General features: G+C 42.5%; 1 protein-coding gene across 2 annotated transcripts in view; it reads left to right on the top strand.

Annotated features, from left to right (window-relative positions):
• Positions 1–13,655, top strand: part of LOC126412375 (semaphorin-2A-like) — a 1,156,194-nt gene that overhangs the window by 931,888 nt on the left and 210,651 nt on the right. For both annotated transcript variants that reach the window (XM_050081946.1, XM_050081945.1), the window contains 2 exons: positions 680–742; positions 10,385–10,492. In XM_050081946.1, coding sequence (XP_049937903.1) covers positions 680–742; positions 10,385–10,492 — 171 coding nt within the window. The remainder of the gene's footprint in view (positions 1–679; positions 743–10,384; positions 10,493–13,655) is intronic.

The following is a 13,655-nucleotide window of genomic DNA, read 5'->3' as shown; positions in this document are numbered from 1 at the left end:
TGTGCCGGCCGGGTTGGCCGCGCGGCTCTAGGCGCTACAGTCTGGAACCGCGCGACCGCTACGATCGCAGGTTCGAATCCTGCCTCGAGCATGGCTGTGTGTGATGTGAAATGGTTCAAATGGCTCTGAGCACTATGGGACTTAACATCTGTGGTCATCAGTCCCCTAGAACTTAGAACTACTTAAACCTAACTAACCTAAGGACATCACACACATCCATGCGCAAGGCAGGATTCGAACCTGCGACTGTAGCGGTCACGCTGTTCCAAACTGAAGCGCCTAGAACCGCACGGCCACACCGGCCGGCTGTGTGATGTCCATAGGTTAGTTAGGTTTAAGTAGTTCTAAGGTCTAGGGGACTGATGACCTCAGAAGTTAAGTCCCATAGTGCTCAGAGCCATTTGAACCATTTTGTGTGTGTGTGTGTGTGTGTGTGTGTGTGTGAGAGAGAGAGAGAGGGAGAGAGAGAGAGAGAGAGAGAGAGAGAGAGAGCGAGAGAGAGAGAGCGAGAGAGATTGTACCCGAAGCCCTACACGGTACAATGCTACCCTTGATGTCAGGATACACTTTGCTTGGTCAAGGTCGTCAGTAGCTGGTATTAGTATTGCCCGTTGTAATGTTTTTTGTTTTGTTTTACAGACCTATAGATTACAATAAATTCTTTTTCTTTTTTTTTCAGAAAGATTCTTTGGTGATGGAAGCGAGTCATGTGGCTAACTGCGTCTCCAAAGGCAAATCTGAGGTAAGTAAGAGCAATGGGCGTAGAACTTCATAGCTTAACACTCTGTTATTGATTATCTGTTTGTGCTCACGGCTTTTATTCTAGTAGGACTCATAATTGATTTTGGTGGTGTAAATGTTGATGTGTGCTACAGCTTCCAGGATCTGAGATACACGACTTGGCCTCAGTGGTATCATGAGTGGAGTATGTACACTTCTTCCGGGTCTTCTGGACTTGTGAGTGATGTTAGGCTATGATTTCCCTTTCCACAGGAAAAGAAAACTTCCTACCACTACATTGGAGCAGAAATCGGAAGAATGGAGCGACGACGTTGTTGACACATTGAGCTCTCTAATCAGAGGAATCATATTCAAACTTTGTCTCACTTTTATGATTTAGGTTTCCAATTGTTGCCCTAAATGTGAATTATCCCACCTTCCTAGTCTCTCGGTTGGAATCTCTCCCCCCTCGGAGCTAGACTCACGAAAACGTCGCAGACCCTCTGCGGAGACTGAAGGGCATGGAAAAGGGCTAGTATCTTTTAATGAGACATGTTCATGTGACTCAGTTCGTGGAGATCTCCCTCTGAAAGCCAACCGGATACTCGGTGGGCAATAAGTGCCGCCCCAACACACAGTTTTTACTTTCTAACCCATTTTCGTCGCAGCACGACAAACAATAAGACATATAACCCGATTCGTGATTTTCTTTACATTTCTTCAAAAGTGCTTACAATGACACAGCTAGTGTTCGTCCATTGTCGATTTGTACGATGTGAATAACTTTTCCATACACATCAGTGGACAATAATGTAGGGGTATTATTGGCAGATTAATACTGTGTGCCAGACTGTGACTCGAAGGTGACACCTTGCCTTTCGCGGGGATACTGTTACTGACTGAGTTATCCAGGCCCGACTCACGATCAGCCTTCGCAGATTTCTTCCAGAAACAGTCCTCTAAGCTATATCTTTGCAAAAGCGTTTCTTCCAGAATTGCTAGTCCACCCAGGCAAAGCTGTGAATAAGAGTCTTGGGACGTGTCTAGATAGCTCAATCAGAAAGACAAGGAACTAGGTTCGAGCACCGGTCCCCACATATTTTTAATCTATCGGAATGTTCCAAAACTGCTGTAGAGTGGAATAGCCACTCATTTGACAGTGTTGTTCTCATTGGCCAAGCAGCTTTTGTCGTCTCCTATCTCTAGTACTACAGATGTTATAGTAGTGTGAATGTAAGATACAAGGCGTGTGATACTTTCTGCGCAAAGACGGCCGGAAGATAAGTTGCGGCATCACCGGTGTGCTGCCTGACTCTGTCCCCAGCCGCTAGGGGATGCTGGTTCTCGCTGAAACTACCAGTTTTCGGTTATATCGGTTTCCCCAACGCCAGTGTAACCTGGGTGTTAAAACCGATCAGAACAACCGGTTTCTGAACTAACAGATTTTCGGTTTTTTATTCGTATTATTTCCTGGAATAAATGCGGAAATCACTCAAAGATTCAAAAATTTTTACTGCCTCTGTATCAAGATAAATAGAATCAAATTACTAAATAAGCAAATTTAGTCCCGTCCACTGTTCGCTGCTTTTCACGAAAAGCGATAAGTTGTTTCACACTGCAAAAGGTCACCATTATTCTCCTATCGATTCTAATCTGTTTGAAACTATTTAGGCATTAGGAATAGTCAGTGTTAAGGGTGATAACAGAAGCTGAAGAACTTTATTTCTCATGTTAATTTGTCCGTTGGCTACAAGCAAATAAAGTCGTATTACGTAATGTTACACAGGTAGTGGATGATCTACTTTCAATTTTTATTGTAAACTATGAATGATTTGTTAAGTTTTTTCCTTTGTTGTGGCTCCTCCTGTTTATGGCCTTTTAAAAGAACTGGAGCACAGTACTTAACTGGTACCGTACTTCGTAAAGTACTTCCAGACTAGGGGTGTTGCCGCTGTGTACTACAACAAATATCCGACAATGACAGCGCGAAACAACCATGTAGAGCACATGAGACAAGTCTTGTACACTGCATGTACAGGCGTACCATTTTATAACCCACGTCACTTGGTAACAGCGGTGCAGTACCAATTCTTATGCCTTGTGATTGTTTCCCGTTTTTGATGGCGAAGCTATTGAAGTAGCATTGATCACTTTTTCCATTTTGTGTAATGATACAAGAGAAATTTTAAGAATAAAAATTACTCGTTTTTTAAAGATTTATTTAAAAAACCAAATTTTTAGCCCTGCTGCTATGGCTAATTGATGTTTCGGATTTTTATCCGGCTATTAGTGATAATAAAAAAAAGAGAGAACACCTGTTACAACCGGGACCAAACAGATAAGAACACCTCTGATTCAGAATTAAAATACAGGGTTATTACAAATGATTGAAGCGATTTCACAGCTCTACAATAACTTTATTATTTGAGATATTTTCACAATGCTTTGCACACACATACAAAAACTCAAAAAGTTTTTTTAGGCATTCACAAATGTTCGATATGTGCCCCTTTAATGAGTCGGCAGACATCAAGCCGATACTCAAGTTCCTCCCACACTCGGCGCAGCATGTCCCCATCAATGAGTTCGAAACGGTAAGGCTTCTACTTTAGCCTTTTCCGTAAGATTTTCCAAACCGTCGGCTGTGGTACGTTTAGCTCCCTGCTTGCTTTATTCGTCGACTTCCGTGGGCTACGTGTGAAACTTGCCCGCACGCGTTCAACCGTTTCTTCGCTCACTGCAGGCCGACCCGTTGATTTCCCCTTACAGAGGCATCCAGAAGCTTTAAACTGCGCATACCATCGCCGAATGGAGTTAGCAGTTGGTGGATCTTTGTTGAACTTCGTCCTGAAGTGTCGTTGCACTGTTATGACTGACTGATGTGAGTGCATTTCAAGCACGACATACGCTTTCTCGTCTCCTGTCGCCATTTTGTGCCGGCCGAAGTGGCCGTGCGGTTAAAGGCGCTGCAGTCTGGAACCGCAAGACCGCTACGGTCGCAGGTTCGAATCCTGCCTCGGGCATGGATGTTTGTGATGTCCTTAGGTTAGTTAGGTTTAACTAGTTCTAAGTTCTAGGGGACTAATGACCTCAGAAGTTGAGTCCCATAGTGCTCAGAGCCATTGTCGCCATTTTGTCTCACTGCGCTCTCGAGCGCTCTGGCGGCAGAAACCTGAAGTGCGGCTTCAGCCGAACAAAAGTTTACGAGTTTTTCTACGTATCTGTAGTGTGTCGTGACCATATGTCAATGAATGGAGCTGCAGTGAATTTATGAAATCGCTTCAATCATTTGTAATAGCCCTGTACTGTTACCGGTTTTAACCGACCTGTTTTTCCAATCACTGCCAGCCGCAGCCTGCCGTGGTAACTGGCAGCGCTGGGGTAATTGCCTCATTGGTTCACTCTTTTCGTTTCTCATTCTTTGGAAAAAATCATATACTCGAAAAATTATCCCTGTCTTTCCTTCACATAATAGCTGTCCTGTCCGCTTTATGTCACCAATGATGAACTTGACAGTGGCTACAGACACTCGCCATATCTGAACTAATCTAAAAATCAGCGGTAAATATTCTATGCGAGCGCCGAATATTACGCTGCAGGCACTTGAGGCAGAGTGACGCTATTGGCAGAGCATAACCCGGCATACCGACTGCCCCTTACCAATGTGCGTCCTCCCGCTACCCACATTCTTACCTGGTCACTACGTATGCCGGACGTTTCACAGTTCCTGTGATAGGCTTCTAGTTGTTGTAGAGTGCAATTAGTAGTGTAAGTTTTGATTGAGGAAACCATGTCCGGAAATGTACCGTTTGGATATAACTTAAGTGTGAATATGGTATCACTTTCAAATCGCCTGCTTTACGGTACGAAATGTAATGGTACAGTTCAAGAATCGAGAACGTTTTCCGGATCACCTCAGTCTATCACACAGCACTGTGGTCCGACATATGACGAGCTGTTCGACTATTGTATCCCACTCTTTTTAACTTTCTACCCACATTGTTTTATCTTCACTGCTGATAGCACATTGGAACTCAAAAGTGATTCTTTCCGCTGATTTCATGCGGTTTTTTAAAACCACCCTCCGAAATGCGTGGCGGGCCGTACCCCTCAGTACATGCTGTCTGCCTGCTCTCGTTTTAGCTGCGACTGTTTTTTTTTGCGTTTCCACTTCACACTCACATCAGCAACATTCGATGTGGGCATCCTCAGGACGGCTGAAATGTCAGTGATACATGTGTCATTTAGGCGTGGTCCAATGGCTAGTCCATCTAGAGCGTTACTTAGCTCTCCTAATTGACCCATTCTGATGTTTACTGCTTTTCTATTGACAAAACTTTATTTCCCGCCTCTTTTTATACTGCTACTGTCTACGGAGTGTTCCACAGTTCCTATTACAGGCTTCTAGGGATTATAGAGGGGAATTACTGCTAAGGAACCCATGTCCAAAACTAGATATCAAGATCGGATTGCTTTCAAGTCTCCTGCTTCACGGTACTGTACGTAATTGTAGAGTTGCAAAACATACGCATCAAGATCGTTTTCTGGATCGCCTCAGTCCATCACTTAACATTTTTGTCCGCCTACAACAACGGCTTCAAGAAACTGGTACTTTCGCAATTAGGACTGTTGTCTGTGATGTACCAAGGGCGTACACTAGGGTCTGCGGACCATACGTCCGAAACCATGCCTCGCCGATACATATCGTGCAGCGAACAGCAGGGTCATCACGGGAAATGATTTCGGTAGAACACACAGCTGTGTGCGTACCGTGAGGAGAGTGATATGAAAGCGATCTTGAACTTTATTTTACTTCGAAACAGTACATTTACGGCCACCGTTCACTGTCAGAACTGTGTGTCCTACGTTCCCTCACAACACTAAGAATCCTATAGCTGAAATTGTGGAACATTATGGGTAATATGTGAACTAGGCTGAAGCCAGTGGTTGGCTGGAAGTAATAACAATAAATTACTTTTGGTGTGGTAGTGCGTCCCAGACAGATAACTCCATCCTTTATGATACGTTTCACATGTAGAGTAAATCCAAAATGCCACGTAAGAAGGTATGCACTAGACCATTGGCTCCCAACCTGGTGGTAATTACCCCCTGAGGCGTGAAATGATTGGGTTCTGTTACAGGCACGAAACTAAATTATTTTCAAAGGATCATTTCTATTATCACAATTTTGCAAAATTCTAATACTGATTATATAGGTTATCAATAATTACCCCCTACCCCCAGGGAGGCTCGCCGCTCTTTGGCGGGTTCATGTTTGGCTGCCACGGGGTCCCAGTCTTTGCAGTCATACCGGGATACATTTGCCATGCGATGTATTGCTTTAACGCCAAGTCAAAAATTTCCTGTAGCAATTGCAGCAGAGAAAAATGTCTCGTGAAGACATACTGCTCTTCACAGTTTTGGTATTCATGGCTATTACGATATACATGGTTTGCACAAAAAAAAAAATCTGAACTTCTGTCATAAATACTTTTCTGATGTCTTTTTACGCTACCATTAATAAAAATAAAACGTGCTTGTCATGAAGTGGCATTTATAAATATGCTTGGTGCTAGCGAGTACAATGTTATGTATGCTTTTATGACAGATACCACGCCAAATTCTGTCTGCCCACCGATGACAAAAAAGAAACTACAAATATAATTCCTTCACTGACATAATTTTTTAATAAGCACACGAATATATCGGTAAATAAATCATTTCGTCACTTTCCCTAATCGCACTTCGGCACGAGTTTACCATTATAATTATTGTCATCATCATTGTTGTTTCCGAAGAAACATGCTTCGTTGTAGCGAAAACACGTTTCGTGGATGATAAAAACAGTTGACGAGAGTCGACCGTGGAATGGTCATACTCCTAGCCTGCCACCTTATTTGCTTAACATCACAGCACGACATATAGCACCCCCGACTGTGTTGAACAGGCTTGTAAAAACATGAAACGCGATTTCTCGAAAACGCATGAGAAGCGCGCTGTACTACAGGAGTATTTGCCTAAACTAGGTACTAGAATTTTGAAAAAAAAAAGCAAAATCGACGATACGTTGGGTGTACGCTTCGGCGTCCGAACTGCGTACCAAACTGAGCACCAAGTGACCTGCGATCTACCACGGTGAGTGAAAAATCGGCGCCAGGACGCAGGAATTGCGTCGCAGAGGTCAGTGTGTGTGTGTGTGTGTGTGTGTGTGTGTGTGTGTGCGTGCGTATGTGTGTGGAAGGGGGGGGGAGTGCAAGAGAGAGATGTAGGGAGGGCGTGGCACTGGACGCAGTTTAATTACTCACGACTAGTTTCCCTCATAATTGACCCCTGCACTGTACGGGACAGTCGCCTGCTTAATTGAATGCTGTCGATTTTTAATCTAATCTGTCACGTTCATATCTGTCTGCTCGAGAAGTGTTTAGCAATGTTACAGCTTGTTATCTGATAACTGCTGTCCGACGGTGTGGATCGTCTCGCATTTGTACTGCGCTACCAGTTTTCAAAGTGTTTCTTCGCGATGCATCGGTGTTCTTCACTGTGATGAGCTTGAAAACTTGGTTTAAAAGAAACTACCATAAGTGAATGTTCTCCTTTCTTAAAAGTTTAGTTCATAAATGACAGTCATATTTACTCCCTTTATTAATTTAGTGAAATAAAGTGAAGAATAACCAGCAGGCAATGCAAGCGCATTGACGGAAACTTCACCTCACGGAATAAATTGAGATTACAAAAATGAAAGTAATCAGTGACACCGTCCTTAACGGTCTTGGAGAAGCTCCAAAATTATTTAACAAGAACACACAGCTATTGCTGGGCGAGGATCTAAAACTGTGTTAATTTTTCCAACTATTGTCGTATGAGAATCCAGTGTTTTTCCGCGTACTTTATGATGAAATTTCCTCGGGGCGTCTCGATTCAACGTTTTGTGTTTTCATCCTCGTCATCCTCAAGACAAGATGAAGAGTCGTCAAAAATGTCGGGACGGTTTTGCATTTACCACCAAGTATTTTTCGAGTACGGCATCACATAATCACAAAAAAAAACTTTTAAGAAGAGTTATACGGAGAAAGCATTTGGCAACGTTGACTGGAATACATTCTTTGAAATTCTGAACGTAGAAGGTATAAAATACAAGGAGCGTAATATTGTTTACAGCGCGTACAGAAACCAGACTGAGATTATAAGAGTGGAAGAGCACGAAAGGAAAGCAGTGGTTTAGAAGGGAGTGAGAGAGGGTTGCAGCCTAACCCGGATGTCATTCAATACGAACATGAAGCAAGCGGTGAAGGAAACGGTAGAAAAATTTGGAGAAGAAACTAAAACTTTGAAGTTTGTCGATGACATTGTAATTCTGTCAGAGACAGCGAAGGATTTGGAAGAACAGCTGAATGGGTGAACAGTGTCTTGAAAGGAGGATGTAAAAGGAACATCAGCAGAAAGAAGACAGGAATAATGGAATGTAATCAAATTAAACAAGACGACAGTGAGGCAATTAGGTTAGTAAGTGAGACATGAAAAGCAGTAGACGAGTTTCACTATGTGGGCAGCAAAATAAATGATGATGGATGAAGTAGACGATATACTGGGTAATTATAATTGAAATGCGGCTACTTATGGAGGTGCAGTGTGGGATATAATCAACGTATGTCAGCAAAACTTGGTAGATATGTTAATGCTTTAATGTGGAGCCAATTGCCACTAGAAAAAAATAAGTTCCAGCTTTGGCCACCAGGTGCAAATCTGGCGCTGCACAGCATTTTGCCCACGTCTCCGGTGCCCATATTGAACAAATTGTGGAAGCACTAGTTAATAATAAAATCAAAATTATGCAAAACTTTGAACATAGCTGCTAAGGTTCAGTGACCGTGTCAGAATTATATTAGAACAAATAAGCCCTCGATCACAAATATTGTTGCATCCCTTGTTCACTAAAGTACGAGCAGCCCTTAGCGGATCGCCATCTTACTTACAACTATTCATGACGTCGCCTTTCCGGCTTAGATCTTTTTTAATATGTGACTTGTAAGTACTGCATCTTTTCCAGTCAGTACAAACTTTAATTTTATTAAAGTATTATATACCTAATATGTTTTAGAACACTAGTATAATTCTGAAGACGACGCTCATAGTAGCGTCGAAACCTGGTCCATTTTGACTTAATATTTGTGACCGAGGGCTTATTTGTTCTAATATAATCAAAATTATGCCTTTCTGACTTGGCTGAAATTTTCTGCCGATGTTCCGTTCCTGATCCATTACATATGGAAGCACATCTATACGCCTTTCTTGCATTCGTAGAACAAATTTGCTACCCCGTGGCCAAAATGGGAAACTTTTTTTTTTTTTTACAGCGTAAATCAGTTTCGCAACAAGGCATTAGAATATCTACCGACTTTCGCTGCCCTACTATAATTACAGACCACACATGAACTCTGTATCTCCACTTTAATTATAGCCACGTGGTACATTGCAAACTTATTATAGCTAGGAAAGCACTACTGAGAAAGAGGAATTTGTTAACATTTAAAGTTTAATTAAAGTGTTACGGACTCCTTTCTGACGGTGTTAGTATGGAGTGTACAATTGAAAGAAGGTGAAACGTAGTCTGTTGGACAGTAAGCAGTTCAGACAAGAAGATAATACAAACTTTTGAAATGTGATGCAAGCGAAGAATACTGAAGACCTGGTGGGTGGATCGACTAACTAATGAGGAGGCATAAAATAGAAACAAGGAGAAAAAATTTATGGCAAAACTTGACTAGAAGAAGAGATCGATTGATAGGACACATATGAGCCATCAAGGATGCGTCAGTTTGATTTTGGAATTTTGGAAGCAAGTGTGTGTGTACAAAAGAGAGGGGGGGGGGGGTGAAAATTGTGGAGGGAGACCGACGGATGAATATAGTAAGGAGGTTCAAACGGATACACGAGTAAATTACAGTAGTTATTCGGAGATAAAGAGACTTGCGCAAGATAGGATAGTGTAGAGAGCTGCATGGAACCATTTTCGGACTGAAGACCACAACGCACAGTATATATCTGAAATACAATAGGCCTCCTTCAGCGTACGTAGCGAAGTACAGAAGTTCCGTAGTTATTGGATCAACACAATTATTTCGTTGTTGTTCTCTTACCTTATCTATGTTTCCTTGTGTATTGTACTATGGGCTGCTATAAAGTTGTACCCCATTCTCTTCGCTTATTAAATTTAAATGAGCTACATCATTTCGGTTTCCTGAAAACTTCCGTCTCCCTGTGTTTGAAAGGCCGCCTCGTTGTAATTTTTCAAAGGGTTCAAATGGCTCTGAGCACTATGGGACTCAACTGCTGAGGTCATTAGTCCCCTAGAACTTAGAACTAGTTAAACCTAACTAACTTAAGGACATCACAAACATCCACGCCCGAGGCAGGATTCGAACCTGCGACCGTAGCTGTAATTTTTCATTTTCACCCATTATTCTCTAATATTTTCAATTGTCGTTTTATCTTGGTTTTTCAGAACTTACATACGTAAACAGTGTAGCATTATTTTAAATTTTTCTAATCTTGAGGTTTGCCCTATTTATTAAATAGATTCAACGAGCTCAAATCCTACACATTTTTCCTTTTGCAGGTAATTTTTGATTTTGCCAATTTTTTTTAAACTATCTTTTTGTTACAGCACTTCGACTGTCGCAATCATATACGCGTCATCCAGCCAATGGGTAACGGAAACCGTCTCTATGTGTGCGGGACCAATGCACACAGTCCGAAGGACTGGGTTATTTACGTGAGTACAGATATATTTCATACTTTACTTTCACAGAGTAATGCATGTACTTTGCCTCGAAAAACTATGACATTACCGGCAATTTAATTTTCATCTCATCTGGAAGTCTCTCATACTCGTACAAAATCAAAAATTGTGGAGCACATTATTTGGCCTTAATCTTGAATGGTGCTGAGTGTTAATTTTATCATTCAGTCATCGCCCAGCCTCGTGGGATCACTGTGATTCTATTACGGTGATAATTTTCTCATTGGCAATACGCTCCGTACTTCGACAGACGTGTGTCTGCGAGTACTACAAAGTAGACCTTCAGTAGTTACTTGTGTTCGATATTAAGGATACGTTTTCGTTGTATCTGTGAACAGCTTGGCTTGTAAATAATGTTAATGGAACTAATTCCTCTGATTAATTTGTGGTATGGTTCTGGAGGTCACGACTCCCGTCTCAGAAGAGCGGTGCCCTCGTACTGAGCTGAATATAGACCAGAGACCTACCCCAGTTTCTGACCTCTCCTTCCGCAGACAACATCATCTAGTAGGACAGTGTTAGTCGAAGTCGCAGTGAAATATGTAGTTATGGTAGTGTTGAATTTCATGCTCCAAGAGAATAGTTTGTGATTGTATCCATCAAGTGACGCTTTCATAGTCAATGACAGTTGGAAATATTCTACGCTCTCCTTTGTCAACGAACTGTCTCAAGTTAGGTAAACCATTTTATTTAGTCATGTGATAAAGTGATTTAACGTTTCATCTGTTGTAATTAAAAATGAACCATCTCCCAAAGCACTGAAAGAACCCACAGTTGTGGGGGGACAATTGCAGTTTCGCCCTGTTATAACATCATTCGACACACATTTTTATATCCTTTTACGAAGTAAATCATAAATAAAGGTAAGGGTTCACCTACAAAAGGGAAATATTTCAGCCTGGGCTATTCATTCCGTATCTTTTGCCTTAGGGTCTATATGAAACATATGTACTGAAGGATGAAATAACGTAGCACGAAATGAAACTCAGTTTACAGTTGTCACAGAAATCAAAAGTGCGGTAAGTGTGGCTGCTAATAGTAGTTTTACTACGTGACTGTCAGCACATTATCAAGACAGCATTTTCTCTTCATCTTTTAGGATATCCCGGAGGGACATGCAAACGCAAGGCAAGCCGCTGCAACGTGTCTGGTGGTCACGAAACCTTTGCTCGTAATTGTCTGTGGTTCTTCAATTTTGAAGGAAAGGAAGGTCAGCGTTTCACGACTAGTTAATGGCGGAGTTTACGAAGGATGAAGAAGGAATTCAGCCGCGTCGGTATTTCCATTAGGAAAGAACACGGAAAACTTATTATGGATGGACCAGCTGGGCTTGATATGACGAATTACGAGGGCAGTTCAATAAGTAATGCAACACATTTTTTTTCTCGGCCAATTTTGGTTGAAAAAACTGGAAATTTCTTGTGGAATATTTTCAAACATTCCCGCTTCGTCTCGTATAGTTTCATTGACTTCCGACAGGTGGCAGCGCTGTACGGAGCTGTTAAAATGGCGTCTGTAACGGATGTGCGTTGCAAACAACAGGCAGTGATGGAGTTTCTTTTGGCGGAAAACCAGGGCATCTCAGATATTCATAGGCGCTTGCAGAATGTCTACGGTGATCTGGCAGTGGACAAAAGCACGGTGAGTCGTTGGGCAAAGCGTGTGTCATCATCGCCGCAAGGTCAAGCAAGACTGTCTGATCTCCCGCGTGCGGGCCGGCCGTGCACAGCTGTGACTCCTGCAATGGCGGAGCGTGCGTTCGAGATGATCGACGGATCACCATCAAACAACTCAGTGCTCAACTTGACATCTCTGTTGGTAGTGCTGTCACAATTGTTCACCAGTTGGGATATTCAAAGGTTTGTTCCCGCTGGGTCCCTCGTTGTCTAACTGAACACCATAAAGAGCAAAGGAGAACCATCTGTGCGGAATTGCTTGCTCGTCATGTGGCTGAGGGTGACAATTTCTTGTCAAAGATTGTTACAGGCGATGAAACATGGGTTCATCACTTCGAACCTGAAACAAAACGGCAATCAATGGAGTGGCGCCACACCCACTCCCCTACCAAGAAAAAGTTTAAAGCCATACCCTCAGCCGGTAAAGTCATGGTTACAGTCTTCTGGGACGCTGAAGGGGTTATTCTGTTCGATGTCCTTCCCCATGGTCAAACGATCAACTCTGAAGTGTATTGTGCTACTCTTCAGAAATTGAAGAAACGACTTCAGTGTGTTCGTAGGCACAAGAATCTGAATGAACTTCTCCTTCTTCATGACAACGCAAGACCTCACACAAGTCTTCGCACCCGAGAGGAGCTCACAAAACTTCAGTGGACTGTTCTTCCTCATGCACCCTACAGCCCCGATCTCGCACCGTCGGATTTCCATATCTTTGGCCCAATGAAGGACGCAATCCGTGGGAGGCACTACGCGGATGATGAAGAAGTTATTGATGCAGTACGACGTTGGCTCCGACATCGACCAGTGGAATGGTACCTTGCAGGCATACAGACCCTCATTTCAAGGTGGCGTAAGGCCGTAGCATTGAATGGAGATTACGTTGAAAAATAGTGTTGTGTAGCTAAAAGATTGGGGAATAACCTGGTGTATTTCAATGCTGAATAAAACAACCCCTGTTTCAGAAAAAAAATGTGTTGCATTACTTATTGAACTGCCCTCGTAGAACCTATTTTCTGAGCACTGCACCACTTTTTTGAAGACGAAATAGAAAGGTGACGACTGTAAACAGAAAGTAATATATACGTGCACCTAATTGCCACCACTTTGGTTGGGAATTGACGTCATTACGAAACAACATCTACTTTAATCGTGAAAACATATACCGCTGTCACTTTGCCTTTCGCCGCCCCCAGAATACTAAATATTTGATGTTATGTGGTGCTTTCCATTGAACGGATACTCACTCACGTCCTTATTGGGTGTACGTTATAGATCTCGATGATACTCGATTCGCAGGTGTCTGTTCAGACCTTGCCGAGCGAGGTGGTGCAGTGAAAATTTGTCACATCAAATCCCACTGGGCCACTCAGAGTAAGTTTTCTCTCTTCTTGCGTAAGGGAAATATCGAAATTGTATAAAAGGACGCAGCTGAATTCCTTCTTCATCCTTCGTAAACTCCG

This window comes from Schistocerca serialis, chromosome 7, assembly GCF_023864345.2.
Source record: "Schistocerca serialis cubense isolate TAMUIC-IGC-003099 chromosome 7, iqSchSeri2.2, whole genome shotgun sequence".
NCBI lineage: Eukaryota > Metazoa > Arthropoda > Insecta > Orthoptera > Acrididae > Schistocerca > Schistocerca serialis.
Note: the sequence above shows the minus strand (reverse complement) of the source record. Positions and strands in the feature narration are given on the sequence as shown.